General features: G+C 40.5%; 1 protein-coding gene across 11 annotated transcripts in view; it reads left to right on the top strand.

Moving 5' to 3' along the window:
- PKHD1 (PKHD1 ciliary IPT domain containing fibrocystin/polyductin) overlaps positions 1-27,816 on the top strand; it is a 600,926-nt gene that overhangs the window by 48,214 nt on the left and 524,896 nt on the right. For all 11 annotated transcript variants that reach the window (XM_024765924.1, XM_024765923.1, XM_024765919.1 and 8 more), the window contains 8 exons: positions 195-300; positions 1,250-1,522; positions 10,462-10,592; positions 13,337-13,472; positions 16,232-16,427; positions 17,137-17,204; positions 18,807-20,399; positions 22,486-22,629. In XM_024765924.1, coding sequence (XP_024621692.1) covers positions 195-300; positions 1,250-1,522; positions 10,462-10,592; positions 13,337-13,472; positions 16,232-16,427; positions 17,137-17,204; positions 18,807-20,399; positions 22,486-22,629 — 2,647 coding nt within the window. The remainder of the gene's footprint in view (positions 1-194; positions 301-1,249; positions 1,523-10,461; positions 10,593-13,336; positions 13,473-16,231; positions 16,428-17,136; positions 17,205-18,806; positions 20,400-22,485; positions 22,630-27,816) is intronic.

The raw sequence follows: 27,816 nt of genomic DNA, 5'->3' as shown, positions 1-27,816 counted from the left end.
GTTTTAAAAAAGCCTAACATGTTTGGAGTCATGCTTTACAATTTAGGGTCTATTACTGGAAAATAGAAGGAAAAAAAAGAGAATAAGTGAATCATTAACACATTTTAATTTGGGCAAACTTCACAAGTACTTTATTAATACACTGGAGCGTATGAAACATGAACGTTTGCTTTTAATGCTTTTGTCTTTGCCAGGTGGTTGTGCGAGTGAACGACATACCAGCTCATTGTTCAGGTTCCTGTTCCTTCCAATACCTTGAAGGGTCAACTCCCCGGGTCCACTCTGTGTGGTATGCCCTTGGTATGATGTGCACTTGGCATTGAGATGGGCATGAACTTTATTTTTTTATTGAAGTATAATTGATTTACAATGTCATGATAGTTTCAGTACAGTGATTCGGTTATATATATGTATACACATATATATACATATATATATGGAGATATATATATATATATGCTTTTTAAGATTCTTTTCCCTTATAGGTTATTACAAATATTGAGTATAGCTCCCTGTGCTATACGTTAGGTCCTTATCTGTTTTATATATAGTAGTGTGTATATGTTAATCCCAACCTCCTAATTTATCCCTCCCCCACCTCTTTCCCCTCTGATAACCATAAGTTTGTCTTCTATGTCTGTGGGTCTATTTCTGTGCATGAACTTTAGACTGAGAGTGACTTGTTGGAGACCGTGTACCTGGTGATGTGTGGGTAGAAGGTGTGTCCGTTCATGGGGTGGATGTTGAGTGATGCAGCAGAAGGTGAATTTTTTAGCCAATCTAAATGAAATGGTTATGATTTGAAATGGTGGATTTTTTTTTTTTTTTCTTGGCTGCATCGTGTGGCATGTGGGATCTTAGTTCCCTGACCAGGGTTCGAACCCGCGCCTCCTGCAGTGGAAGTGCAGAGCCTTAACCACTGGACTGCCAGGGAAGTCCCGAAATGGTGGATTTTTGATGACTTAAAATGTTGTATTCTCTTTGTCCCTTGTTTTGAAATATTCTTTATTTTTATTTTTTTCCCCATTTTTTGTTGACTAGTGATTTCTCATCACTTGATTGAGAAAATTTAAGATGAGGGCTCTATGCTATTCAAATCAATATAGATTCCAATGCATGAGTCAGCATTTAATTCCTTGAATTTTGGGAGAGGAAGGTGAGAGGGAATGAATATTTGATAGAGTTCTTGTAAATGGAGTGATATCACTGAGAAATGATTTCTTTCTTTTAATTTCTTTCTTCTTTTAAGGTGACATTGACCTACTGGTCTATATTACTGGAAATAGTTTCTCTGGTGACTCCGAGGCCTTGCAGGTTACAGTGAACAAAACAAGTTGCAAAGTTATTTTCTCAAACCAAACGAACGTGGTGTGTCAGACAGGCCTGCTGCCCGTTGGAGTGCATCAGATTTCAATGTTGGTGAGACCCTCTGGTCTTGCCGTCAATGCCAGTGGAGGAGGCCTCTTCCTAAACGTGGAGCCCAGACTGGATGCTGTGGAGCCTTCCAGAGCTGCAGACATTGGTAATCCGGGGACACCTGCATTGCATCTGACCCTCTGAAGCTAGCATTCTTGCCCATCTGCAGGAATCTAGTCCTGCCATGTAATGAATTCTGTAGCCACTGTGATTCACAGCTTTCTGTTTTCTGCCATCAGCATTTCTTCCAGTGAGTAATAGACATTTGAGCCCTTAAATGAACTCACTTGCCACCTAAAGGACCATAGTTTGGCTGATGGTGTCAGGCATTACTGGGTCAATCATTGAGTCATTGAGACAATCTGATCAAATGGAAATGACACTAGGAGGGGGAGTTAGGACATGTGCCTGGGTTTTCAGCCTCCCAAACTCAGAAGTGTGACCTTAGAAGTTTCAGATACTTCTGTGGGACTTAGTTTCCTAACGGTGGTGAGGATGGGCACAGGATCGTTTACTGAGTACCTGTTCTAGGTAGTCGCACACCCTAAATGCTTACAGCCGCTGGAAAGGTGGAATTATTATCCACATTTTTTCAGATGAGATAATAGTATTTCTAAGAGAAGAGTGACTTGCCCAAGGCTTCCCGTTGGAAAGAGGTGGAGCTAGGATGCAAACCAGGATTGTGGGACGCCAAGGCTCCTGCTGCTTCTACCTCACCATGCTGTCTTACCCATGCAATGGGCTGAACAATGCTTAGACCTCTTAGTTTTGAGTGAGATTAAAATGAGCCAACAGGTGGGAAAGTCCCTTGAAAATTAAAAACATTTGCAAATGTGAAGTACAGGCCTGGCCCACTAGGAACTTAATGGGTGTTTCACAAATGTTTGTAAAATGACGTACACTTGGATACTTGGCTAGCAGTCAAAGCCAACTACCATTTGAGTAGTGGGGTATGGAGAGGTCAGCAGGGCTTGCCAGCATCAGCCCCGTGCATTGGGTCTTAGTGCCATGGCAACCAAGGCTCTCCCCAGGCTTTCTGAGGGACACAACCTGTTTAAAACAACCCAGCCAGACTGCAAGAATCTCAGGAACACTCATGCTTTATATGTTAATATATGATTTTTAGAGCATAAAATTTTTTCCTTAATGCCTTGGATTTTTGTCATTGTTTATTCTGTTGGCCAAAGATTCGTGGCTTAGAACACTTATTAAAGTAGTGGTTCCTGGCTACAAATTCATTGTTCAAAAGAAACAGTTGATTTCTGAATTTACTTGGCTTTATAGAGTAAATCAAGAGGCCTGCTTTTTTCTTCTCGCACATAAAACCGAACAAGCTTGCCCTTATTTCTCAGTGATTCAAGGAGGGAGCCAGATGGTCTGTGGTGCTCAGAGTGAAAGATCACACTCTATATTAACCCAATAATTATTAGTTTGAGTCTTCCCACCAGATGTATAAGTGGCTTTGATCTTCCTATAAAGTTATCTTTGCAGTTCAGACCATACCATCCTTCCCCACTGGACTCCCCCACTGGACAGCAGGTACCTCCAGGGCAGACAGGTGACTCAGTCAGCTTTGTCCTCTACACAGAGTGACTCACACAGGCAGACTGGCCAACTGTCCCAGTTTCCTGGGACTGAGGGGTTTCCCAGGATGCAAGACTTTCAGTGTTAAAATTGGGACATGGAACTCTAAGTGCTAAAACTTGGAAAGTCCCAGGCAAACTGAGTTGAGTTGGTTACCCTGTCAGGGTATGCTGTACCAACAATACATGGTGAAGAGTTTGTCTAGGAGGTCTGTACACCACTCCTCTGTATTTTAGTGAAAGATGGAAAACTCAGAGAAGGGATAATGTTGGGTGGGTCCAAATTAATCTCTGGTATGACCGAGGGGAAACGGAAGAAGAGAGAGATTCTAGCTGCTACTTTCTTTATTACTGGATTTAAACTTTCCCTCTGAATCCTTCCTCCGCCCTGCCACCTACCTAGTACCAACCAGTATCAGTCCATCCATCCATCCATCCATCCATCCATCCATCCATCCATCCATCCATCACTCAACACTGACTAAGCCACCCTGCGGAAAGCTCTGTGCCAGGTGCTGAAGACCTTGGTTCTCAAAGTGTGGTTCTGGACCAGCAGTATCTCCATCATCTGGGAGCTTGTTAGAAATGCAGTCTCAGGCCCCATCTCTCACCTCCTAATCAATCTGCATGTTCACAGGATCCTCAGGCAATTTCTATGAATAGGGTAGTTTGAGCAACACTGCTATTGGGGATTTAAAGAGAACCAGGCTGAGTCCTACCAACAAGGAATTTTCAGAACAGTTGAGTATGTAATGAATACATGTAATAATGTGATCAGTAATATTCCAAATCACCACTTGCCCATATGCCAAGTGCCCTTAAAAAGAAATATTGGTTCATTTCTGTGTGTTAGGTCCTAAGTGTGGACCCTTGTGAGGCACTTCAGCTTTCAAATGGGAATGGCATTGTCACTGCCTCTCCAACTTTTAATTATTATCAACAATAATAACGACAACAATTTATTTAGCTCTTACTATGTGCCAGTCACTATGAATGTTGAGGATACAATAAATTGAAACAAAGTCCCTGCTCACCTGGAGGTAAGTATGTAAGAGAAAAATATAGCAGGGGAATAGTGACAGAGGGAGTGGTGGTTGTGATAGGATGGTCACTGGCATTGGAGAAATGACAAGGATGTCACTGGAGGACGGAGACAGGGAGGAAGTGAAGGAATGAGTCCTGGGGAAATCTTGGAGGAGATTCTAGGCAGAGGGAACACCAAATGATAAAATCTTAAGTCAGAATGAGCTCAGCTTGTTCCAACCAAGGAGGTTTCTGTGGCTGGAATAAATTGAGTGAGGGGGGTGGTAGGAGATGACTGGGAGCAGATCATATGGCTTTAGAGGCTATGAAAGGATATTGGGTTTTTGTTGTTTTTTGGCCATGCCGTGTGGCATGTGGGATCTTAGCTCCCTGACTAGGGATTCAACCTGCGCCCCCTGCAGTGGAAGCTCAGAGCCCTAACCAATGGACTGCCAGGGAAGTCTGAAAGGATGTTGGCTTTAATTCTGAGCGAGACAGGTGCCATTGGAAAAGTTTAAGTGCAAAAGCAACATGATCTGACTTAGGCTGCTGTGTGAGGAAATACTGTAGGGAGGCAAGGATGGAGGCTACTGAAGCCATCCAGGGGAGAGAGAATGTTGGGTTGGACTAGGGCAATATCTCTTAGAAATATATATTTATCATTTTATTGTTGTTGCTTGTGCCTTGGTGTCCTATCTAAGAAACGATTGCCTAATCCAATGTCACAAGATTTATACCTATATTTTCTTCTAAGAGTTTTATAGCTTTAGCTCTTGCATTTAGATGTATAATTCATTTTTAGTTAATTTTCGTATATAGTGTGGGTTAGGGGTCTGTATTAGTTTTCTAGGGCTGCTTAACGAGGTACTGCAAACTAGATGGCTTAAATAACAGAAATTTATTGTCTCACAGTTCTGGAGGCTATAAGTCTGGTATCAAGATGTCAGTGGAGGTGATTCCTTCTGCAACAACCTGTGAGAAAGAATTTGTTTCATGCCTCTCCCCAAGATTCTGGTAGTCTGCTGGCAATCTTTGGCATTCCTTGGGTTGTAAAAGCATCACCCTGATCTCTGCCATTATCTTCACATGGTGTTCTCCCTGTGTCTTTTATGTGCCCAAATTTTCCCTTATTATAAGGACACTAGTCATATTGAATTAAGGACCCAGCCTACTCCAATATGACCTTGTCTTAGCTAAGTACATCTGTAATGACCCTATTCCCAAATAAGGTCACATTCTGAGGTACAAGTGGCCAGGACTACAACATATGAATTTTGAGGGGGACACAATTCAGGACTCATCTTCCTGGTGTTGAGCCCTAGGGTTGGGGTGCCCAATATGTGGCTCAAACCCCTCACTCCCCAGGGAGGGTCCCCGAGCCTGAGATATCCCCCTTTTCTTCTGTGTCCCCTGCTAGGGGTGTGGGTCCTGAGCTGATTGCTTCTCCTCCCTACCCACCCAACTCTGTGAGGATTTTCTTACAGCCTTGGTTGTAGAAGAACCTTTATGCCAGCATCCAGGTTGTTTGCAGTGAGAGTTGCTCCACATGTAGATGTATTTTGATGTGTTTGTTGGGGGAGGTGAGCTCTGCACCATCCTACTCTGCCACCTGATCTCCCCAATTATAGCTGTTTTATAAGGTATTTTAATGTCTGGCAGAAGATCCTTTCACTCTTATTTTTGAAATTTTGTTTTCTGGCTATTGTTTATTTTTCATTGAATTTTAAAATCAGCATGTCTAATTTAAATTAAAAATGTTTTTTGTATTTTTATCATGATTGTATTGATGCTTTAGTTTAACTTAGAAAGGTATGCCACAGGCATCTTAGGTAGCCTCATCCACAAGAGGGCAGACAGTTCAAACACATGGAGGCTAAACAATACGTTACTAAATAACCAAGAGATCACTGAAGAAATCAAAGAGGAAATCAAAAAATACCTAGAGTCAAATGACAACGAAAACACGACGATCCAAAAACCTATGGGAGGCAGCAAAAGCAGTTCTAAGAGGGAAGTTTATAGCAATACAAGCCTACCTCAAGAAACAAGAAAAATCTCAAACAATCTAACCTGACACCCAAAGGAACTAGAGAAAGAACAAACAAAACCCAAAGTTAGTAGAAGAAAGAAATCATAAAGATCAGAGCAGAAATAAGTGGAATAGAAACAAAGAAAACAATAGCAAAGATCAATAAAACCAAAAGCTGGTTCTTTGAGAAGATAAACAAAATTGACAAACCTTTAGCCAGACTTACCAAGAAAAAGAAGGAGAGGACTCAAATCAATAAAATTAGAAATGAAAAAGAAGTTACAACAGACATCGCAGAAATACAAAGTTTCGTAAGAGACTACTATGAGCAACTCTATGCCAATAAAATAGACAACCTAGAAGAAATGGACAAATTCTTAGAAAGGTATAACCTTCCAAGACTGAACCAGGAAGGAATAGAACATATGAACAGACCAATCACAAGTAATGAAATTGAAATTGTGATTAAAAACCTTCCAACAAACAGAAGTCCAGGACCAGATGGCTTCACAGGTGAATTCTATTAAACATTTAGAGAAGAGCTAACACCCATCCTTCTCAAACCCTTCCAAAAAATCACAGAGGAAGGAACACTCCCAAACTCATTCTAACTCATCATCCTGATACCAAAACTAGACAAAGATTCTACAAAAAAAGAAAATTACGGACCAATATCACTGATGAGTATAGATGCAAAAATCCTCAACAAAATACTAGCAAACAGAATCCAACAACATAATAAAAGGATCATACCCCATGATCAAGTGGGATTTATCCCAGGGATGCAAGGATTCTTCAATATACGCAAATCGATCAATGTGATACACCATATTAACAAATTTAAGAATAAAAACCATATGATCATCTCAATAGATGCAGAAAAAGCTTTTGACAAAATTCAACACCAATTTATGATAAAAACTCTCCAAAAAGTGGGCATAGCGGGAACCTACCTCAACATAATAAAGGCCATATATGACAAACCCACAGCAAACATCATTCTCAATGGTGAAAAACTGAAAGCATTTCCTCTAAGATCAGGAACAAGACAAGGTTGTCCACTCTTACGACTATTATTCAACATAGTTTGGGAAGTCCTAACCACGGCAATCAGAGAAGAAAAAGAAATAAAAGGAATACAAATTGGAAAAGAAGAAGTAAAACTGTCACTGTTTGCAGATGACATGATACTATACATAGAGAATCCTAAAGATGCCACCAGAAAACTACTACAGCTAATCAATGAATTTGGTAAAGTTGCAGGATACAAAATTAATGCACAGAAATCTCTTGCATTCCTATGCACTAACAACAAAAGATCAGAAAGAAATTAAGGAAGCAACCCCATTTACCATTACAACAAAAAGAATAAAATACCTAGGAATAAACTTACCTAAGGAGACAAAAGACCTGTATGCAGTAAACTATAAGACACTGATGAAAGAAGTCAAAGATGACACAAACAGATGGAGAGATATACCATGTTCTTGGATTGGAAGAATCAGTATTGTGAAAATGACAGTACTACCGAAAGCAATCTACAGATTCAGTGCAATCCTTATCAAATTACCAGTGGCATTTTTTATAGAACTAGAACAAAATAATCTTAAAAGTTGTGTGGAGACACAAAAGACCCCAAATAGCCAAAGCAGTCTTGAGGGAAAAAAACGGAGCTGGAGGAATCAGACTCCCTGACTTCAGACTATACTACAAAGCTACAGTAATCAAGACAGTATGGTACTGGCGCAAAAACAGAAATATAGATCAATGGAACAGGATAGAAAGCCCAGAGATAAACCCACGCACCTATGGTCAACTAATCTATGACAGAGGAGGCAAGGATATACAGTGCAGAAAAGACAGCCTCTTCAATAAGTTGTGCTGGGAAAACTGGATAGCTACATATAAAAGAATGAAATTAGAACACTTCCTAACACCATACAAAAAAATAAACTCAAAATGGATTAGAGACCTAAATGCAAGACTAGACACTATAAAACTCTTAGAGGAAAACATAGGAAGAACACTCTTTGACATAAATCGCAGCAAGATCTTTTTTTGATCTACTTCCTAGAGTAATGGAAATAAAAACAAAAATAAAAAGACAACCCTCAGAATGGGAGAAAATATTTGCAAACAAATCAACAGACAAAGGATTAATCTCCAAAATATATAAACAGCTTATGCAGCTCAATAGTAAAAAAACAAACAACCTAATCAAAAAATGAGCAGAAGACCTAAGTAGACATTTCTGCAAAGAAGACATACAGTGGCCAAGAAGCACACGACAGGTTGCTCAACATCACTAATTATCAGAGAAATGCAAATCAAAAGTACAATGAGGTATCACCTCACACCAGTTAGAAAGGGCATCGTCAGAAAATCTACAAACAAATGCTGGAGAGGGTGTGGAGAAAAGGGAACCCTGTTGCACTGTTGGTGGGAATGTAAATTGATAAGCCACTATGGAGAACAGCATGGAGGTTCCTTAAAAAACTAAAAATAGAACTACCATATGACCCAGGAACCCCTCTACTGGGCATATACCCAGAGAAAGCGATGATTCAGAAAGACACATGCACCCCAGTGTTAACTGCAACACTATTTACAATAGCCAGGTCATGGAAGCAACCTATATGCCCATTGACAGATGAATGGATAAAGAAGTTGTGGTACATATATACAATGGAATATTAGTCATAAAAACGAAATTGGGTCATTTATAGAGACGTGGATGGATCTAGAGAGTGTCATACAGAGTGAAGTAAGCCAGAAAGAGAAAAACAAATATAGTATATTAACGCATATATGTTGAATCTAAAAAAATGGTACAGATGAACCGGTTTGCAGGGCAGAAATAGAGACACAGATGTAGAGAACAAACGTATGGACACCAAGAGGGAAAGTGGCAGGTGGTGTGGTGGTGGTGGTGGTGGTATGAATTGGGCGATTGGGGTTGACATGTATACACTAATATGTATAAAATAGATAACTAATAACCTGTTGTATAAGAAATAAAGTAAAATTCAAAAAGAAAAGAAACGTATGCCACCTTACAATGTTCACTCTTGCCGTACACTTACTTTAGTTTTCTTATTTAAGTTTTAACTCATCTGTTAGGTTTGTCAGCAGCATTTCAAAGTTTTCTTCACATTTCTTCATACTCTTGAATTGTTCATGTCAAGATTGTTTCCAGATATTGTATCTTTTATGTTGCTAATGTATGTTGGCTCTTCCTCAATGTTATTCTTTAACTTAGAAGTTTATTGTAGTCTTGTCCTGAATCTTAAGGGCATGTTTATATATTTAACTTCAGGGTAATATTCCACTTAGTCACGTGCTCCTGCAAGAGTTTCATCAGGTTGTATAAATTTCCTTTCTCACCCTGACACATTGGGGAAGGACAACCTTGCTTCTGTGGCCTCTCCCCACTGGCATGGGATATGTGTCTCTATTTGGTGGCTTCACTGCCTCTTTTAGATCCCTTTCTGGAAAGATGGCAGACCAGAATTGTTGCTGATCAACAATAAGTGGGCTTCCTGTCCATCAGCTGGATCAAGGGCTGGTCCTCCAAATGGTATTGTGTGCCGTGATATCAGTGCGATTGGTGCCATTCCTTCTCTTACTGACGTTTGTGGTGAGGAGATGGGGGTTTCTGGGGTTGCTCCTCCTCAGTGGTCAGTACAGAAATCCTGGCGGCACTTGGTGACAATGACAGTCCCTTCTATATCATTATGGAGACCAGAACATAGTCTGTGTGGTATCGAATCACAAAGCTGGAAGGGTTAAGGCTGTCATTTAAAGATGAGGGAGTGGGAATTCCCTGGTGGTCCGGCGGTTAGGACTCTGAGCTTTCACTGCTGAGGGCCGGGTTCAATCCCTGGTCGGGGAGCTAAGATCCTGCAAGCCGAGTGGCATGGCCAAAAAAAAAAAGATGAGGGAGATGAGGACCAGTGAACTCAGGGACAATAATGCAAATGACCTGCTCTAAGTGGTAGAGCAGACTATAGCCCTGACTCTGGGCTGCCTGCTCTACCTACTGTCTTATACTTGCTCTCTTATACTGGTTTCTTGGGAAGAGAGTATGTTTTATAGAATTGGCAGGGATGATGTTCAGAAATCTAGAGCAGAAGCAGTTTCCAGAGACCATCTATTGATACTCTACTTCTCTGTTCCATGTCTGTGTTTTATCTCTATGTTTTAGTCTTAAATATTTCCTTCTCTCTGCCCTTCAGTCACTGTATCTCCCATCTCATTTAGTAGTTTATATTTTTAACTTCAGTTTGAACATGCCTTGTGTTTTGACTAAGGAGTTTCATATTTTGATTTCATTTATTTCTCTTGTGGATAATTAATTGTTGTCTGTCTGTACGGCTATGTGTCCTATCTGAAAATGCTGCTTTTGTACAGGAGGGCTCTGGGCCACCATCCGAGGCTCTAGTTTGGAAGATGTTAGCCTGGTTTTATTTGGATCCCAGTTTTGTGCCATTAATGTCACCACAAGCAATTCACGAAGAATTCAATGCAAAGTTCCACCCAAGGTAAGTGGAATCTTTTGGCATTTCCTCTCTGAGTGAGTGACCATTATTAACGTGTAGTGTAAGGTTCTCAGTGAATCGTTTCTTAGAACTAAGTTAACTGACATGACGTTTTCATCATGAGAGCATGCTTATGTTGCTTACATGGAAGCACTTCTGTTATGAATTGGGAAGCTGACCCTGCCAATGGGGCTTGTAATTAGCATCAGTTAGTTTCTTTTAAAAGAAGACAACCAGGCAGTCCCAGTCCATGCTCTTAATGAGTATTAGTGCCACAGAATAATATTTACCTACTGCACATTCTGAGTGTTAGTTTGCAAGACATATATCTTAGAATCTCGCTTCTTTCTCAAGTAAACAAATAACTTAGTTTTCATTAGCAATTTTGTTTTCTGGCATGGATGTGACTGGTGGAACTTGGAATCCTCTAGAATGTCTGGTTCCTATGAAATAGCTTCCTGGTTAGTCCCTACTGCTTCCCTTGTTTCTTAAACACAAGTCCCTTAGCTTTCCCATCCCTCTTCAGCTGGTGCTATCCCATAGATGGCATAAGAGTTTTTGGTCCAGACCCTTCCCTGGTGCTGTGGGTGAGAGTCATGCTCACAGCTGAAATTGAGCTTCCTATTCAGAGTTCACTTCAGTGCCATCAAGATTCCTAGCACATCCATGACCCCCAAAGAAGGCTGTCTGCTGAACAATAAAGATCTCTGGAAGAAGAGAGGGTTCAGAGTAATCTTTGATCTCTGGTCCCATATTTTTATCTCATCCAGTTATTCAAATATTATGAAATGTTAGCTTTTATATATAAACTGCATGCAATTCTAATATGTTTGTGTTGTAATTTGTATATTTCCCATTATTGGACATTTAGATAATTTCCAAAATTTCCTGTGTACTTACTATGTGCCAACAATAACAGCACAGAGATATAAAGCTTTTGACATGGATATCCAGTTGTCTGAAACTCTTTTTAAATAATACTCTCACCATCGCTGTGTGGGTGTCTGATTTCTGGTGCCTTGGCCAACATTGAGTATCAGCACTTTAGCTATATTTACTATTTTAATGGTAAAATTTGTACTGTTTGAATTTCTTTTACTAGAGAGAATAAAAATTAGGAAAACCAACTTTTAATTGAACAAAGCAATACATGCAAAGTTCAAAAGAAAATAGTAAGACAATCATACTCTCTCGTACCCACTTCCCCATTCTTCAGTCCCCCTTTCTGAAACAACCACTTTAAATCCTTTGAATATAGTTACAGTGTCATTTGTTGGTTAAATCAATAAACCATATTTACATTATTAAACTATTTGAATGATACTGACAGAATCAGGCAATATATATATTTAGTAGTTTGTCTTTTTCTTAGAGTTTTTTACTTTATAAATTTATTTATTTGTGTTTTTTTGGGCTGTGTTGGGTCTTCGTTGCTGTGTGTGGGCTTTCTTTAGTTGCGGTGAGTGGGGGCTATTCTTCGTTGTGGTGTGTGGGCTTCTCACTGTGGTGGCTTCTCTTGTTGCGGAGCACGGGCTCTAGGCGCGTGGGCCTTAGTAGTTGTGGCACGCGGGCTCAGTAGCTGTGGTGTATGGGCTTAGTTGCTCCGCGGCATGTGGGATCTTCCTGGACCAGGGCTCAAACCTGTGTTCCCTGCATTGGCAGGCGGATTCTTAACCACTGTGCCACCAGGGAAGTCCCTAGAGTTTTTTTTTTTTACATGTTTTCCTTATTATAAAAATCCTCTATCTTAAAAAATATTTCATTATATCAGTTGCTCTTTTTTCTTGACGCTCCCTCTTCTTCTGCTTCAATCTAACTTAGTGTTTTCTAGATTTATTCTATAGGTTTCATCCTAGTATTTCCCTTGACTGCTCTCCTGAGTAGCTTCACTGTTTCTTGGAGTTTTTTTTCCTCTTTTTTTGGTTATTGCTTGTTTTATAAGATAATAGCCTTAAGAAATATCCCAAGAAAGAAAATGTGGGAGGGAAGTTTTCTTAGTACTTAAATATCTCAAAGTACTCTCACACTTGATGGGTAGTTTAGCTAGATATAGATGTTTATTTGAAATTGCTTTTTTTTTGCAGAACCAATTGGTGTGTTAATTGCAAATCATTCTTCTTTACACTTTAATCTGTTGGATGCTGCACTTGCCTATTCTAAGCACTTGTCACTGTGAGTGTGTGTGCATGTGAGAGAGACAGAGACAGAGAGAGACACAGAGAAAGACTTCAAAGTAGCAAATATAGTCTTTAAAGACAATTTTCTTGAAATTAACCTTTTAAACTAATTCTGTATGGACTTTGCTCAACTCAGTCTTATTTACAGAGTTTTTATTTTATTTTTAAAAAACTATTTATTTATTTTCCTTAATTTTTTGGCTGTGTCGGGTCTTAGTTGTGGCACACGGGATCTTCGTTGAGGCATGTGGGACCTTTTGTTATGGTGTGTGGTCTCTTCGTTGCGGCACCCGGGCTTCTCTCTAGTTGTGGCATGTGGGTTTTCTCTCTTTAGTTGTGGCGCAAGGGCTCCCGGGTGAGTGGACTCTGTAGTTTGCAGCACACGGGCTCTCGTTGAGATGCAAGAGCTCAATAGTTGTGGCGCGTGGGCTTAGTTGTGCCGCGGCATGTGGGATCTTAGTTCTCCGACCAGGGATCGAACCCGCGTCCCCTGCATTGGAAGGTGGATTCTTTACCACTGGGCCACCAGGGGAGTCCCCAGAGTTTTGATTTTAAAAATTAATTTTTCAGGGGGAAGATGGACCTACAGTGAATGTGACTGTGATCAGAGGGGACCATTCTGTGGTTCTTCCCAAGGCATTTACTTACGTCTCCTCTTTAAATCCAGTAATTGTGTCTCTCAGCAGAAACAGAAGCAGCATAGCAGGTAAAATACCTGGTCCTGCAGGATCTTTTCAGCTTAGAGCACTGATTGTATAAAAAGGCGAAACAATGGCCTATTAATTTTATTGAAGATAGTATTATATTTTGGATGGAAGTTATTTTTGAAAACCTGGAGACTGATTTTCTCCTCTTAGCCATCATTGAATAAATCTCCTTATACCTATTTTTCTCTCTGTAAAATTGGGACCATTTCTATCCTGAAAATTACATGGGAATTGGAAGTTAAAAATTCAGTAAACATGTATTGTGTACCTACTATGTGCCAATAGTAATAGCACAGACATATAGTAGACATTAATCTTTGTCATTAATTTATAGAATTATTAGCCTCAGTTTACAGATTAGGAAACTAAAGAACAGAGAGAATAAGTTACTTGTCTAAGATGTTACTTGGTAGTAACAACCTGGTAGTAAGTACCAGAGTGGGGATTTGAACTCAGGCAATCTGGTTGCAGATTCCAAGCACACAGCCACTTACAGTTTATTGTAAAATAGCATTTGGGGCAGCAGGTCCTTTTATAGCAGTTATTTGATATGATTAGAAAATAGTATTCTGATTAACTTGTTCCTTGAGAGACATATATATAAAGAGTGTATTATTTAACATCCAACTACATGAAATGATTTAATCTTTCTTTGATGATTCAGATGATATGACTGGATGGAATTATGACAATTTATTATCATGTCATAACATATAGATTTGGAAGAGTAGCAGGTAGCACTGTGTTCTGGTTAATTGGGTGCCAGTTGACAGAGTTTATGGCAGACATGTCTAAGGGTTTATTATACAAGACCATCAAATTTCCTAAAGAAACAGGCTGGACTCAATTTTTCTGGTACTATTTTCATTTTCCATTGCTCAAGAGTACATAAAGGGAGGTGTCCTTTAGCTTCTCAATATTATTCAGCTCAGATAGTGCAGAAGAAGAACTTGCTGCCTGAGGCGACCAAAGTGTGTAAAATTCCTTAGTGGTATAGATTCTTCCCAACGAAGTAGAAAAGGGAGGAGGGAGCTCCATGTTCTATTCAGATTTCAGTGATTTTGGCTCTTAATAAAATTTCCCACCTATAATGAAAAGAATAAATACATTGCATCAGTGCCTCAAAGGCATCTCAGATTAGCTTGACAATTGACCAAGAGCCCAAGGAGATCATGTTATTGATATATACAACATGACGCATTATTTGCAGGATTTACACTTGCAATGAGATCTTTCTACAGGCAGAATAAAGAAGAACTTGTTATAAAACCCACAGTGAGTGGTGCCCTGTTGGGAAAGTTTCTTTTGAAAGTTGGAGGGCTACATATCTCCATCCAGGAGATGCTGATGCTGATGATGACAGTAGAGCCAAGATGAAATCAAAGAGAAAATAAGAGGGGCAGGGAAGGAGGAGGAAGGATTTGATGTGAGAGACCATTAGTGTGATTTTTGCTGTCAGCGCCCGATCTGAATGAATTCCAACTCAACGACTCCTTGGGCACAATACTTAACTTCCTTTATCTTTAGCTTCTCCAGCTGTTAGGTAGGAATAAGTCTTTCAACGTTATTGGGAAAAATGGAGATAAAGTATCAATAGGTAAAAGTACCTGGCCCAGGAACTAACACAGAGTAGCACTCAATAAATGCTTTATTGAAGTGAGCACCACCATCATTCTGCCAGATACGGGGTGTTGTATAAATGGGCCAAAGATGGCCTCTCTACATTGGCCCCATGTGGTTTCCTTCTTCACAGCAGGCTGGGATCCATTAGCTGAAAAGTCCGCCAGTGCCAAATTCAAATTCTTACACACCTAATTGTTTTAAATATAGCCCCAATAAGCAGATTTCCTATAACCTTTCAGAGCCTATCTGCTTTACATACCCTGCAAAACTTCATTTAACATCTGATAGCCATATCTGTTCCTCTTGATACTCAATACATATATGAGATAAAATGAAGTGTCCGTAGTATACATGGCATTTTAGTAGAGTTGCTAATAAACTAAAAAGGCATTGAGATACAAGACTGGACTCAGGCCCTCACATTTCCATTAATCAGCTCTGAGACCTGGGCTACTGAGCCTTAGTTTCCTCAAAAGCAAAATGCCAGTCCTGCTAACTGCCCTGCATATGTTATCAGGACAGTGTGAGGGTCAAATGGGATAATGTGGGTGAAAGGGCTCTGTAACTGCGAATGACTGCGCTCATATATAGCATTGCTACGGGGCTCGGTGCATAATCAAGACAGAGCTTTAGACGTCTATCTTCAGAAAAGCAGAGGCTACAAAAAGGACATGGGGTGTTATTTTCTGGTTATGAAGACCATCATAGCTACTTGATTTACCTTTGTATGGAGATGAATTAATGCCTCTTGTGTACAATTGTCCTGACAATTTTTCTTTCTATGCCCTTGAAGTTATAGGCTGCAGCTCTATTAAATGAGTTGTAAGTTTCATGATAAAAATTAGGTTGGCATTAAAAGCTTTTTCAAATTGTTTTTATTTTATTTGTTCTGGCCACGCTGCACAGCTTGCAGGACCTTGGTTCCCTGACCACCGATCAAACCTGGTTCCAGCAGTGAAAGCGCCAAGTCCTAACCACTGGACCGCCAGGGAGTTCCCGGCATTAAAAGTCTCACTCAGAGTATTATACACAGGGCTAACCACGTGCTTAACCTCAGAAGCTAATCTTAGAATTGAATAAACGGTTGAGACCACAAATCCACTTCACGGGGGCTAATGGATTCTTTTCAACACAGGAGGTGAGACCCTTTCCATTGGAATGGTGCTGCCAATGAACCACACGGATTTGGATGCCCAAGTCCACATTGGGGACACCAGAGCTCGGGTCCGAGCGCAGGCAGCTCAGGGCCTGGAGGTGGTGCTGCCCCCGCTGCCTGCTGGGCACCACGGAATCTCAGTCTCCATCAATGGGGCCCACGTTCACGCACAAGGGTGAGGTGGACCCTTGCCATTCATTTCAAGTGTGTTGATGGTCTAGCGATTCAGTTGAGGAATTCTAGTGTTGAGTTCGGTCTTTATTTTTTCTTTTTCTTCTGAAGTTAAGGGATAAACATATGAGAACCCTAAAATTTGAACAAATCTTGGAGACCCTACAGGACAGTTCACTCTCAAGACCAGTTTTTGGCTTACTAGTTGGGGAAAGGAGAACTTTCTGGAACTAAGATGTCATGTCTCTCAGTTGGGTTGGGAGGAGATGGGATGGGCATCTCTATGTGAGGAGGAAGAGTCTGTGCTTAATAAGAGACTGTGATTTCACTAAGACCTTGAATAATAACAGTGTCTTGGGCTTTGAATAAATGGCTTCAATTACTGCACAAGCCGTGCTCAGTCCTCTTTACCCTGAAGTCCCCCTGCCCAGTATTTCTCCAGAAGTTCCCTGGCTTCATTCCAGAAAGTAGCTAAACTCTACGAGGCTGATGTGCCCACTTGATATTGGAGCAGGAAAATATCCCACATAGCTTCTCTTCTTCACGTTTCCTTCCTTCTCTGGTGGACTGTGCCCCTCACCTGTGCTGTCCATCACAGCCCCCTTTCTTTCTTCTTCTCCCCTCAATACATACATCTCGGCTGTCTCGTGCCTTCTTTTCTCTTTTTTTTCTGACTCTCAGTTATTTCATGACCATCTCCCCATTTTCTATAGTGTGGATCTTCACATCCAGTACATCACAGAAGTCTTCAGCATCCAGCCTTGCTGTGGGTCCGTTCTGGGTGAGTGGCTTTGACCTGACTGGTATTATTTATTCAGCAAGGAGAGGTGCTTTCCCCTGCACTGGGAACTGAGTGATGTACTTTGGAAGGTGTGAAAACTCAGGATCCCTTAGCCCAGTGAGTTCAGGAAATTAAAGAATTTTTACGAAAAGGAGATGTGCCTGGTTTTCTTTTTTCCTAATGGAAGGAGGCTGAAACATCTAAAAAGTGGTGCATCTCGAGTACATATCACCGAATCACTTTGCTGTACGTCAGAAATGAACACAATATTGTAGATAAACTATATTTCGATTATATAAACAACAGTAGTAAACGAGAGAAGAGCTTCCTGAGTTAGCCGTTTTGATACTGCATGTGCAAGGGCAAGAGGCATGAGTCTTTGATGTCTTCGCTTGCTCTAGGGACGTAGATGAAGGACGAGACAGAGTCAGAAACACAAATGTCAACATGGGAGATGTCAGGACAGGACAAATAGAGAAATCTAGAAAACTACTCATTTTCAGAAAAAACTGAAAGCTATGTATTTGCCTATGATAATCATTGTGATAGTGGATGAAATAACACATTATCCTTTAAAAAATTTTTTTTGATTGGGGTATAGTTGATTTACGATGTTGTGTTAGTTTCAGGTGTATATCAAAGTGAATTAGTTATACACATACATATATCCACTCTTTTTTAGATTCTTTTCTCATATAGGCCATTGCAGAGTATTGAGTAGTTCCCTGTGCTATACAGTAGGTACATTCTCCTTCTTGAACATAGTATAATCCTTTTTAAAGCTGCTTGGCTATACCACTGATTTGGTAATGATAAGGGGTACGTTGCCCCCATCCCTGTCCTGAAGATGGGATTTGATTGTGCCTCAACTAGAAAGTGAGACAATGTCTATGAATACAGCAGCAAAATTATAAGCATGCTTCAATGTTTCAGTTCTTCTTGATATGTCATATACACACACAAACGACTACATAATATATGGAATACTGGAATATTACATAGAATAATATAGAAGATAAGTAGACTTCAACAAATTAGATTTTTCATTAGTAAGTTTAATATATATAGAACAATATATACACTACATAATAACATAGAGAATAATATGGAATATTAGGGCAGATAATACAACAGATGACAAGAAGACTAAAGAATTTGATTTTTCACTATGTGTATGTTGTATACATATGTATATGAAATATACATATCCTCTTTCTCCATAATAATTTGTAGAATCATATAGACTGACATGTTAAGATAAAATAGCAGATGACAAGAGCACTTCAAGAAATTTGATTTTTCATTAGTGTCCAAGTTGATGGAGGTTTCTAAGGATCTATAAACATACTTGGAAATTTTGTCTTACATAGCATAAACATTCCTCTTATAGGACAATTTATATTGTTTTACTGTCACGTGAAATTTAGCACATCTGACTCCTGCCAAAATGATCACACATCAACATTGATGGGTGAGGTGAGATACTTTCATTAACACTTACTCCACCTTTTACTTGGTCCTGCTGGGGCTCACACAGGGGCTGTGAGTTCCTAGTTCTGAAATACCAGCTTTTCAGTTTTGTTCTCAATATTTGTGCTTTAGGTGGAACCATCCTCAGCATCTCAGGAAGAGGGTTCAGCAGGAACCCAGCTTTGGTTTGGGTGCTCGTGGGCAATCGGTCCTGTGACATTGTGAACTCAACGGAGACGAACGTCTGGTGTGAGACCCCGCCAGCCCCCCTGCCGCCTGGTGCCCCAGCCCCTGTGGAGGTCTGGGCTGGCAGCCAGCCCTTCCCCCACCAACCTTTGCCAAGCCTGGTGGGGAAGGGCTTCATCTTCACATATGAAATGGCAGCAACCCCGGTGGTCACAGCCACGCGAGGAGAAATCACAAATCACAGCCTGAAGCTCTACGTGGAAGGGCAGAATCTCTCCAACTCAGAGGTTCTTCTGGGGAACTTGAGCTGTGATGTTGAGACCCAGTCTCCCAGTAGCAACACAAGCCTGTCTGGGTGCGCTTTTCCTTTTCACAGTTTGGAAGCGGGCATCTATCCTCTCCAAGTACGTCAGAGGCAGATGGGGTTTGCTGACATGTCTGCGGTGCCCCAGCAATTTGTGGTGTTGCCTCAGATAACAGCCATTTCCCCAACACTTGGGTCCACTTGTGGAGGGACAGTACTCACGGTGAGGGGCTTGGCTCTCAATTCCAGCAGGAGGTCAGTTCAGGTTGACATTTCAGGTCCTTTCACTTGTGTGATTTTGAGTTTGGGGGACCAGACGGTCCTCTGTCGGATTACCCCGGCGGGTAACCCCTTGCCTGGCGCTTCCTTCACCCTGAATGTTACTGTCCTGGTTAATGGGCTGCCCAGCGCCTGTCAGGGGAATTGCACTCTTTTCTTGTGTGAAGAGACAACTCCTGTTGTGGATGCCTGGACCACAACCATCAGTGGGTCTCTGACCACAGTGCTGATTAGGGGTCAGAGGTTAGGTACCGCGGCTGATGAACCAATGGTGTTTGTGGATGATCGCCTTCCTTGCACTGTGACTTTCTTTAATACAACCCATGTGGCATGCTGGATCAGTGACTTGGCCCCAGGACCCCACTACCTATCGGTTTTTCATACAAGATATGGGTATGCTTGCTCTGGTTACGTTTACAGACACTTCCACATTTTGCCTCAAGTGTTTCATTATTTCCCCAAGAATTTCAGCCTCCATGGTGGAAGCCTCTTGACCTTGGAGGGTACAGCCCTGAGGGGACGGAACTCCACTTTTGTCTACATTGGCCAGCAGGCCTGCCTGACTGTGAACCTCAGCTCTGAGCTCATCCAGTGCGCTGTTCCTGCAGGGAATGGCTCCGTTGCCCTGGTCATAGAGGTAGATGGACTTTCTTACCAGGTGGGCGTCATTGGTTACAGTGATGCCTTCACCCCCGAATTGCTCTCAGTTTCTCAGACTGATGATGTCTTAACGTTTTCAGTGGCTGGGATCTCAGGAGCTGCAAACGTTGACATTTTTATTGGGATGTTCCCCTGTGTGGGTGTCTCTGGCAACCGTACCCTTCTCCAGTGTGTGGTCCCATCCCTTCCTGTCGGGGAGTACCAGGTCAGAGGTTATGACCACCTGAGAGGGTGGGCCTCATCTATCCTGGTGTTCACATCCAGAGTGACCGTTACAGCAGTGACCGAGAACTTCGGTAAGTCAGGCAGATGAGGCAGAAGAGCTTTCTTTATATAAGTGGATCAGTAGCTCCTGTCCCTACTCTGTGAGGTAGGAAATCAACGTCAGTCTGAATGACAGAAGGAGAGAGAAGCTGGTTTTCCTCTTACAGCCCCAGCTTCCTCCTAAAACTTTGTCATGCTCCATTTATGAGGCTTTGTTTTTTATCGAGGAGATTGTGCATATTCTCTAAGTGTTTGATTGTATTTTAATTTGATACATTAACCCGCTTTAATTTGTGCTTTAAGTAATACCATTTGTAAGAGCTCATAATTTGACCATTTAAGTAGAACATAAATGCCTTCATTTATTTTTAAACCTATCTGCCAATTTGAATTGTTTTAAACTTATTAAATATGATTAATTTTTATCATTTTGTACTATTTCACAGATGAATTCATACTCCACCAATAATAAGCCAATCGCACAGTACGATTTCATTGGTTGAACTTTTTCTCCTTTTAGATGTATTGATATTTGCCTTGCCTTTTCTTCCAATGATGGTTTGGGTTTCTGTCCCCTTAATGTCTTACTACACTTGAGATAGCTCAAATGCGATTGTGATGCAGAAAGGTAGAAGTAATTATGGGAGCAGGATCCTAGACTGATGAAGTACGAACCAAGCCATTTCTTGGAACAAATATGTCTGGCCTCAGCTGGGCGGGATGCTATGGGGATTGGGGTTTGGTCCTGAGTCTGTCACTATCTTAGCTGGGTAACTTTTTTAAGCCTCAGATTTCTTATTTGATAAAGGGTTTGGGGCTGGATGTTCCCTTGTTCCCCTTTCAGCTCTCTAGGAATCCATGACTTTTATGGTGAGAGAGGAGGGGTAAGAATGCACCCAAGCAAAAAGTTTGTCAGGTAGCTGTGTAAATACCACCTAGATTTGACATTGAAGGCAGGAGAAACTAGACCTCTATCTCAATGTAGACTAGAGGTCTCTGCACATCTGACATTTTCAGATGTCAGCTGACATTTTCCTTTATTGATTTTCAGACTGAAGCAAAACATGTTGCCTGTTAAGAACTGACATGATTTTACCCATCAGACAGGCACTCTTCTTACACAGAAGGTAGGAGTATAAACTGGGGCAACATTATTTTGGAGAGAAATTTGGCAGTATTCGTCAAAATTAAAAATTTCCTTTGACCTAGCAATTCCACTTCTAAGAAGTTGCACCAGTTTTACTCATATAAGTGTATATAGTTCATTGCACCATCCTTAATTGCAGCAAAAGAGGAGAAATTATGGAACTATCAATCAATAGGAAGATTGCTCAATAAATTATGGAATAATCATATGATGGAATTCTAAGTGGCTATTAAAATGATGAGCTAGGGGGCTTCCCTGGTGGCACAGTGGTTGAGAGTCCGCCTGTCGATGCAGGGGACACGGGTTTGTGCCCCGGTCCGGGAAGATCCCACATGCCGCGGAGCGGCTGGGCCCGTGAGCCATGGCCGCTGAGCCTGTGCGTCCGGAGCCTGTGCTCCACAGCGGGAGAGGCCACAACAGTGAGAGGCCCGCGTACTGCAAAAAAATAAATAAATAAAAAATAAAAATGATGAGCTAGATCTGTATATATAGACTTGGAAAAATGTTTATGCTACACTTCTAATTTTTAAAAAAAGTTGTAGAATATTATGTATAGAATGACCCCTTTGTATAAAAATCCTATATGCTTAGAAAATTCAAGAAGAATTCACAAGAAATTCTATACATGGCTACTTCTGGGGAGTGAGATAAGTAGTTAGGGGAAGTTTTTCTTTCACTTTATACTCTTCTGTATAAAAAGTTTAAGAACTATAAATAAGCATTATTTTTCTACATAGGAATTTTTACACATTTTATAGGTTGTTGAATTATTGGGATTTGACAGAATAAGGGCTCTAGGCTTTGGAGGCCAGAGCTCAGTGAGAAGAAACAGAAAACAGGGAATCTAAGGCCAGTGTTTGGACTCAGGAGGGCATAGAAAGAATGAAGGGGAGCAGGAAAGCATGGGTTTGAATTCTGAGTAAAGAAAGATTTGCCTCTATGATAGTGAACTCATCATTTTGTCTTTAAAGGCTGCCTGGGTGGAAGGCTCGTGCATGTGTTTGGAGCAGGATTTTCTCCCGAGAACATCTCAGCTGCCGTGTGTGGTGCTCCCTGCCAAGTCTTGGCTAACGCGACAGTGTCTGCCTTCAGCTGCCTGGTTCTGCCCCTGGATGGTCAGGAAAAGTGCCATATTCGTTTTTTAAAGAGTGCATGTGAAAATGACATACTTTGGTTAACTCCATTTTTTTGATAATTAATGCTGTATTGACTTTAAATTTTTCTATGTGTTCCTGGCGGGGGAAATATGCTGATCCCCATCTAAAATGGTAGTTAGAATTGGGGACCACCTGTTAAGATGAGTCATAATAGCTTTTGTCATATTAATGACAACAAAACGTTTATCACCTATGTTCTTTTTTTTAAACGTCTTTATTGGAGTATAATGGCTTTACAATGGTGTGTTAGTTTCTGCTTTATAACAAAGTGAATCAGTTATACATATACATATGTTCCCATCTCTCTTCCTTCTTGCGTCTCCCTCCCTCCCACCCTCCCTATCCCACCCCTCTAGGTGGTCACAAAGCACCAAGCTGATCTCCCTGTGCTATGCGGCTGCTTCCCACTAACTATCTATTTTACGTTTGGTACTGTATATATGTCCATGCCTCTATCTCGCTTTGTCACAGCTCACCCTTCCCCCTCCCCATATTCTCAAGTCCATTCTCTAGTAGGTCTGTGTTCTTGACGGCAGTCATATGAAGATGGAGAAAGTAGAACTGAGTGGTGAATACTAGTTTCAGTGACAGCCTAGGCATCGTGGAGAATACAATCTTGTCTTGCTCTGAGGTGGGGCTGCTGAAAATGTCTGCCTTCTGGAGGTCCTAGTGAAGGGATCAGATCATTCTGCTGGAGAGCTCTTGCATATTAGTGTGCTCAGGTCTTGAATCTTATTATAGGAAAAAGAGGCCAACATTAACATTATCCTTTTATTCTGTAAAGTCCAGATAATTACCTGAGCCCTTACTCAGTAAAACACCACGATCTCTCACTGCTTTAAGCTTTGTAGCCATCACGTAAATTGTGGCACGGGAAGCCATGTCTTTGTGGGGTGGAGGGTTTAGAATGGAAGGTGCAAAGCTTTGATATTTCTATGATGGGGCTCACAGCACATGCTTACCACTGAGCTTCAGAAAAAAAGTCTCAGGGATGAAATTACTATTATCACTACAGGGTCACCTAAGCCAGGTGGTTATTTGGTTTGCATAATCATAGATCTTACACCCGTGCATTTAAAAATCATTTGTACTCACATTTTCTGTAAAATGCTTTAAGTTATATTCCTAATTTCTGTGTCTGCAACTTGAATGTTGGTGAAAGATCTACAGTGATAAAAGCATCACTTCTGAGCTTGGACAAAAATTCCATAATGGATAATACTGTTGTGATGGCAGTTACATTGGATGGTCTTAGACCAGAAGGAGGAGTGGTGGTGGTGGCCGTGGGGATTGGGAGGAAGGAGAGGAGGAGGAAAGGACGGGAGAGGAGAAAGAATCCTTGCTTACGATACTGGAAATCGAGTGTCCTATGACCATGATGTATATGAGCAGAATATCACAGACGAGAGATCTGTTCTACTTAAGATTCCACAATAGGAAATTTAGGATATGGTAGAAAGTTGAAGTTAATATGTCTGTTTCTTCCTCTGTTCTAACTCCTGTGCGTAGAACTGTCCTGGCTTAGGGGACGTGCAAAATTAATGTTCGATGAAAGAATAAATACGGGAATTGGGAAATGGTGGAAACGTAAAACCGACTCCCCATTTCTAGGTCCTAATATTTAACAAATACTGCTACAGTTTTTCTGGAGGGGGCGGGGGGCTCTAACATATACACTATTTAAATCAATCAACTCTTTGCTATTATTTCAAGACATCTAGTTTCAACCAGAAGTACAATCTAAAAACCAATAAAGTTTCAGGGTCAGGTAAATTGTGTTATTGCGAGTTTTATAACTCATAGGAGAGGAATAAAATAAATTATTATATTTTAAAAGATTTGATTAAATTTAGAAAAAGAATTCTCAAAATTCCTTGATTTTTAGAAGAGGAAAACATGAGTGAGGCGCTGTAACTTTTACCATTGTCACTAGGTGTCAGCAAACACTCATTGATTGTACAAGGGCCACTCATTTACTCTGGGGAAATGGATAATTTATTTTCCTCTTTCATTAAGAGGAGAGATTGGGAGATTGGGATTGACATAAATACACTAATATGTATTAAATAGTTAACTAATCAGAGCCTTCTGTATAAAAAAATAAATGAAATAAAATTCAAAATAAAAAAAGTCTTTTAAAAGACTTTTAAGTAGTGTCTATAAAGATGGAGAGGAACTGGTGGAATCCAACTCCACTGGTTTCTTTTTTTTTTTTAACATCTTTATTGGAGTATAATTGCTTTACAACGTTGTGTTAGCTTCCGCTGCACAACAAAGTGAATCAGCCATATGTATACACATACCCCATATCCCCTCCCTCTTGCCTCTCCCTCCCACCCTCCCTATCCCACCCCTCTAGGTGGTCACAAAGCACGGAGCTGATCTCCCTGTGCTATGCGGCTGCTTCCCACTAGCTATCTGTTTTACATTTGGTAGTGTATATATGTCCATGTCACTCTCTCACTTTGTCCCAGCTTATACTTCCCCCTCCCCGTGTCCACAAGTCCATTCTCTATGTCTGCGTCTTTATTCCTGTCCTGCCTCTAGGTTTGTCAGAACCGTTTCTTTTTTTTTTTAAGATTCCATATCTATGTGTTAGCATACGGTATTTGTTTTTCTCTTTCTGACTTGCTTCACTCTGTATGACAGACTCTAGATCCATCCACCTCACTACAAATAACTCAATTTTGTTTCTTTTTATGGCTGAGTAATATTCCATTGTATACATGTGCCACATCTTCTTTATCCATTCATCTATCAGTGGGCATTTAGGTTGCTTCCATGTCCTAACTATTGTAAATAGTGCTGCAAGGAACATTTTGGTACATGACTCTTTTTGAATTATGGTTTTCTCAGGGTATATGCCCAGTAGTGGGATTGCTGGGTCATATGGTAGTTCTATTTGTAGTTTTTTAAGGAGCCTCCATACTGTTCTCCGTAGTGGACGTATCAATTTACATTCTCACCAGCAGTGCAAGAGTGTTCCCTTTTCTCCACAACCTCTCCAGCATTTATTGTTTGTAGACTTTTTGATGATGACCATTCTGACTGGTGTGAGGTGATACCTCCTTGTAGTTTTGATTTGCATTTCTCTAATGATTAGTGATGTTGAGCATCCTTTCATGTGTTTGTTGGCAATCTGTACATCTTCTTTGGAGAAATGTCTATTTAGGTCTTCTGCCCATTTTTGGATTGGGTTGTTTGTTTTTTTGATATTGAGCTGTATGAGCTGCTTGTGTATTTTGGTGATTAATCCTTTGTCACTCCACTGGTTTCTTACTTAAGATCCAGGATGGGAGTTGGGGATTCTGTGTATCCCTGAAATTGGATAAGACATTTTGAGAATATGATTGTGTATTTTTTTTTTTGTAGGAAGTAGGTCTACAGTGTACATCGAATTGTCAAAGGAGTGTGTCTCATAAATTATTAAAAACTACTAAATAATTCCCCTACTTTCAGATAGGATTGCACAGAACCAATTTAGTTAAGAATCTGTTATATTTTAAAAGATTTTTTAGCAGGCACTTTCACAGCAGCGACCCATACAAGTGTTTCACAGTTGCCTTTCTCAGGGAAATCTATCCTTTTACCTACTAATGCTCCCCACTCTACTTTTTTCAACCTTAATCAGCTGGCAGCCCTTGGGAAAGCTGAATAATTTCAGTCCTCTAACACAGTGCTTCTCAATGATATTATTATTGAGAATTACTGAAAAAAATATTATTACTGGAGCAGCAACAGTAGCAGCACCTGGGATTTTGTTAACAGTGCGAATCCTTGGGACCTACTGTATCAGAAAATTTACAGCAAGTAAACATTTTAGTATTTCTCCTCTGAGCTTCTTGAGTATAATCTGTAAAAATATGCAGTCACTGTGCTGTACACCTGAAACTAACATAATATTGTAAATCAACTATACTTCAATAAAAGTTAAGAAATGTAGAGCTCTAAAAATGTCCTGTTGCTGCTTTTGGGGACATCATCTTTACTTTTCCCCCAAATTGTACTTCTAACAAAAGAAGAATTTTCTTTCTTCATATGATAGGTTGCTAAAGCATCTTGTCAGTCTAATACTCTGTATTTGTTTAAAATCAGCAAGATCTTTGCTCTTTTGGTTTCCTGCATTTATATCTTGAGTTATACCACATGACTTCTTCATGGAAACTTTGACTTTTCCATGAGGCATGAAAAGCTAAAGTGATTAAGGTCGCACAGCTATTTTGTGGCAGAACCTTGAGTAAAATCCATGGATTCTGATCCCCAACGCTGGGCACTTTTCATAATCCACCTTGTCAATTTGCATCCACCTAATCACCCATAATGAGTTCATTATTTTATAGGTGTTAAGCCTGTTTTTATTTGCCCCAGGGCTTACTGACTGGAAAGTTCTCATGTTTCCTCTATCCATACAAGACTCTTACTTTCCAGACATTTTAATTGCTGTAATTCTTTGGGAACACAGTCACAGAACCTACTATGTGTTAGGTGCTTTGGAATATACCAGCAATAATAATACTATTTGTGTGTGATTGAATAACGGCAAACCCTCTCATGTACTTGTCTTATCCCTTGCTGCATGCAGCCCTGTGATGTAGGCAGGCCTCTTAGCTTCAAGCTCATAGCCCTTGATAACATGTGTTACGTACCTGCATGAACAAGCTAGCTGCAGAGGTAGAAGGCTAGAGAAAATTTTTCTTTTCTATTTTATTAAGGTTTTCAGGCAGAGATGCTCCCAAACCATCTCATGTAGAGATTTGTTCATCCTCCTGTTAAAGGTTATTGCCAGTCTGGCTTGGTGATGCTTTTTACATCGTGTCTCATGACCTGGAAAGAAATGGTCTCAGGGTCAGAGGGCTTCAAATCATTGCTATTCTTCTTTATGAAATGTTAATAGTCATAACGCTATGAGAATCAAGAACTTCTGTTAATCAAGAGATCCCATAAAGAGAATGAAAAGTCTAGCCACAAATCTGGAGAAGGTATTAGTAAGCATATAACCTCTGTAGGATTAGTACCCAGAATATAAAACTCACAAATCAATAAGGAAAAGACAAGCATTCCAATAGAAAAAAAGGCAAATGACAGAAATGGGAATTTCATAGAAGGGAAAATATGTTGTTACTAAACATATAAAAACTCGCTCAA

The sequence above is a fragment of the Neophocaena asiaeorientalis genome, unplaced genomic scaffold (genome assembly GCF_003031525.2).
Source record: "Neophocaena asiaeorientalis asiaeorientalis breed wild unplaced genomic scaffold, Neophocaena_asiaeorientalis_V1.1 scaffold46, whole genome shotgun sequence".
In the NCBI taxonomy this organism is placed as follows: Eukaryota; Metazoa; Chordata; class Mammalia; order Artiodactyla; family Phocoenidae; genus Neophocaena; species Neophocaena asiaeorientalis.
The sequence above is the reverse complement of the archived record's forward strand: the minus strand, read 5'-3'. Positions and strand labels throughout refer to the sequence as shown.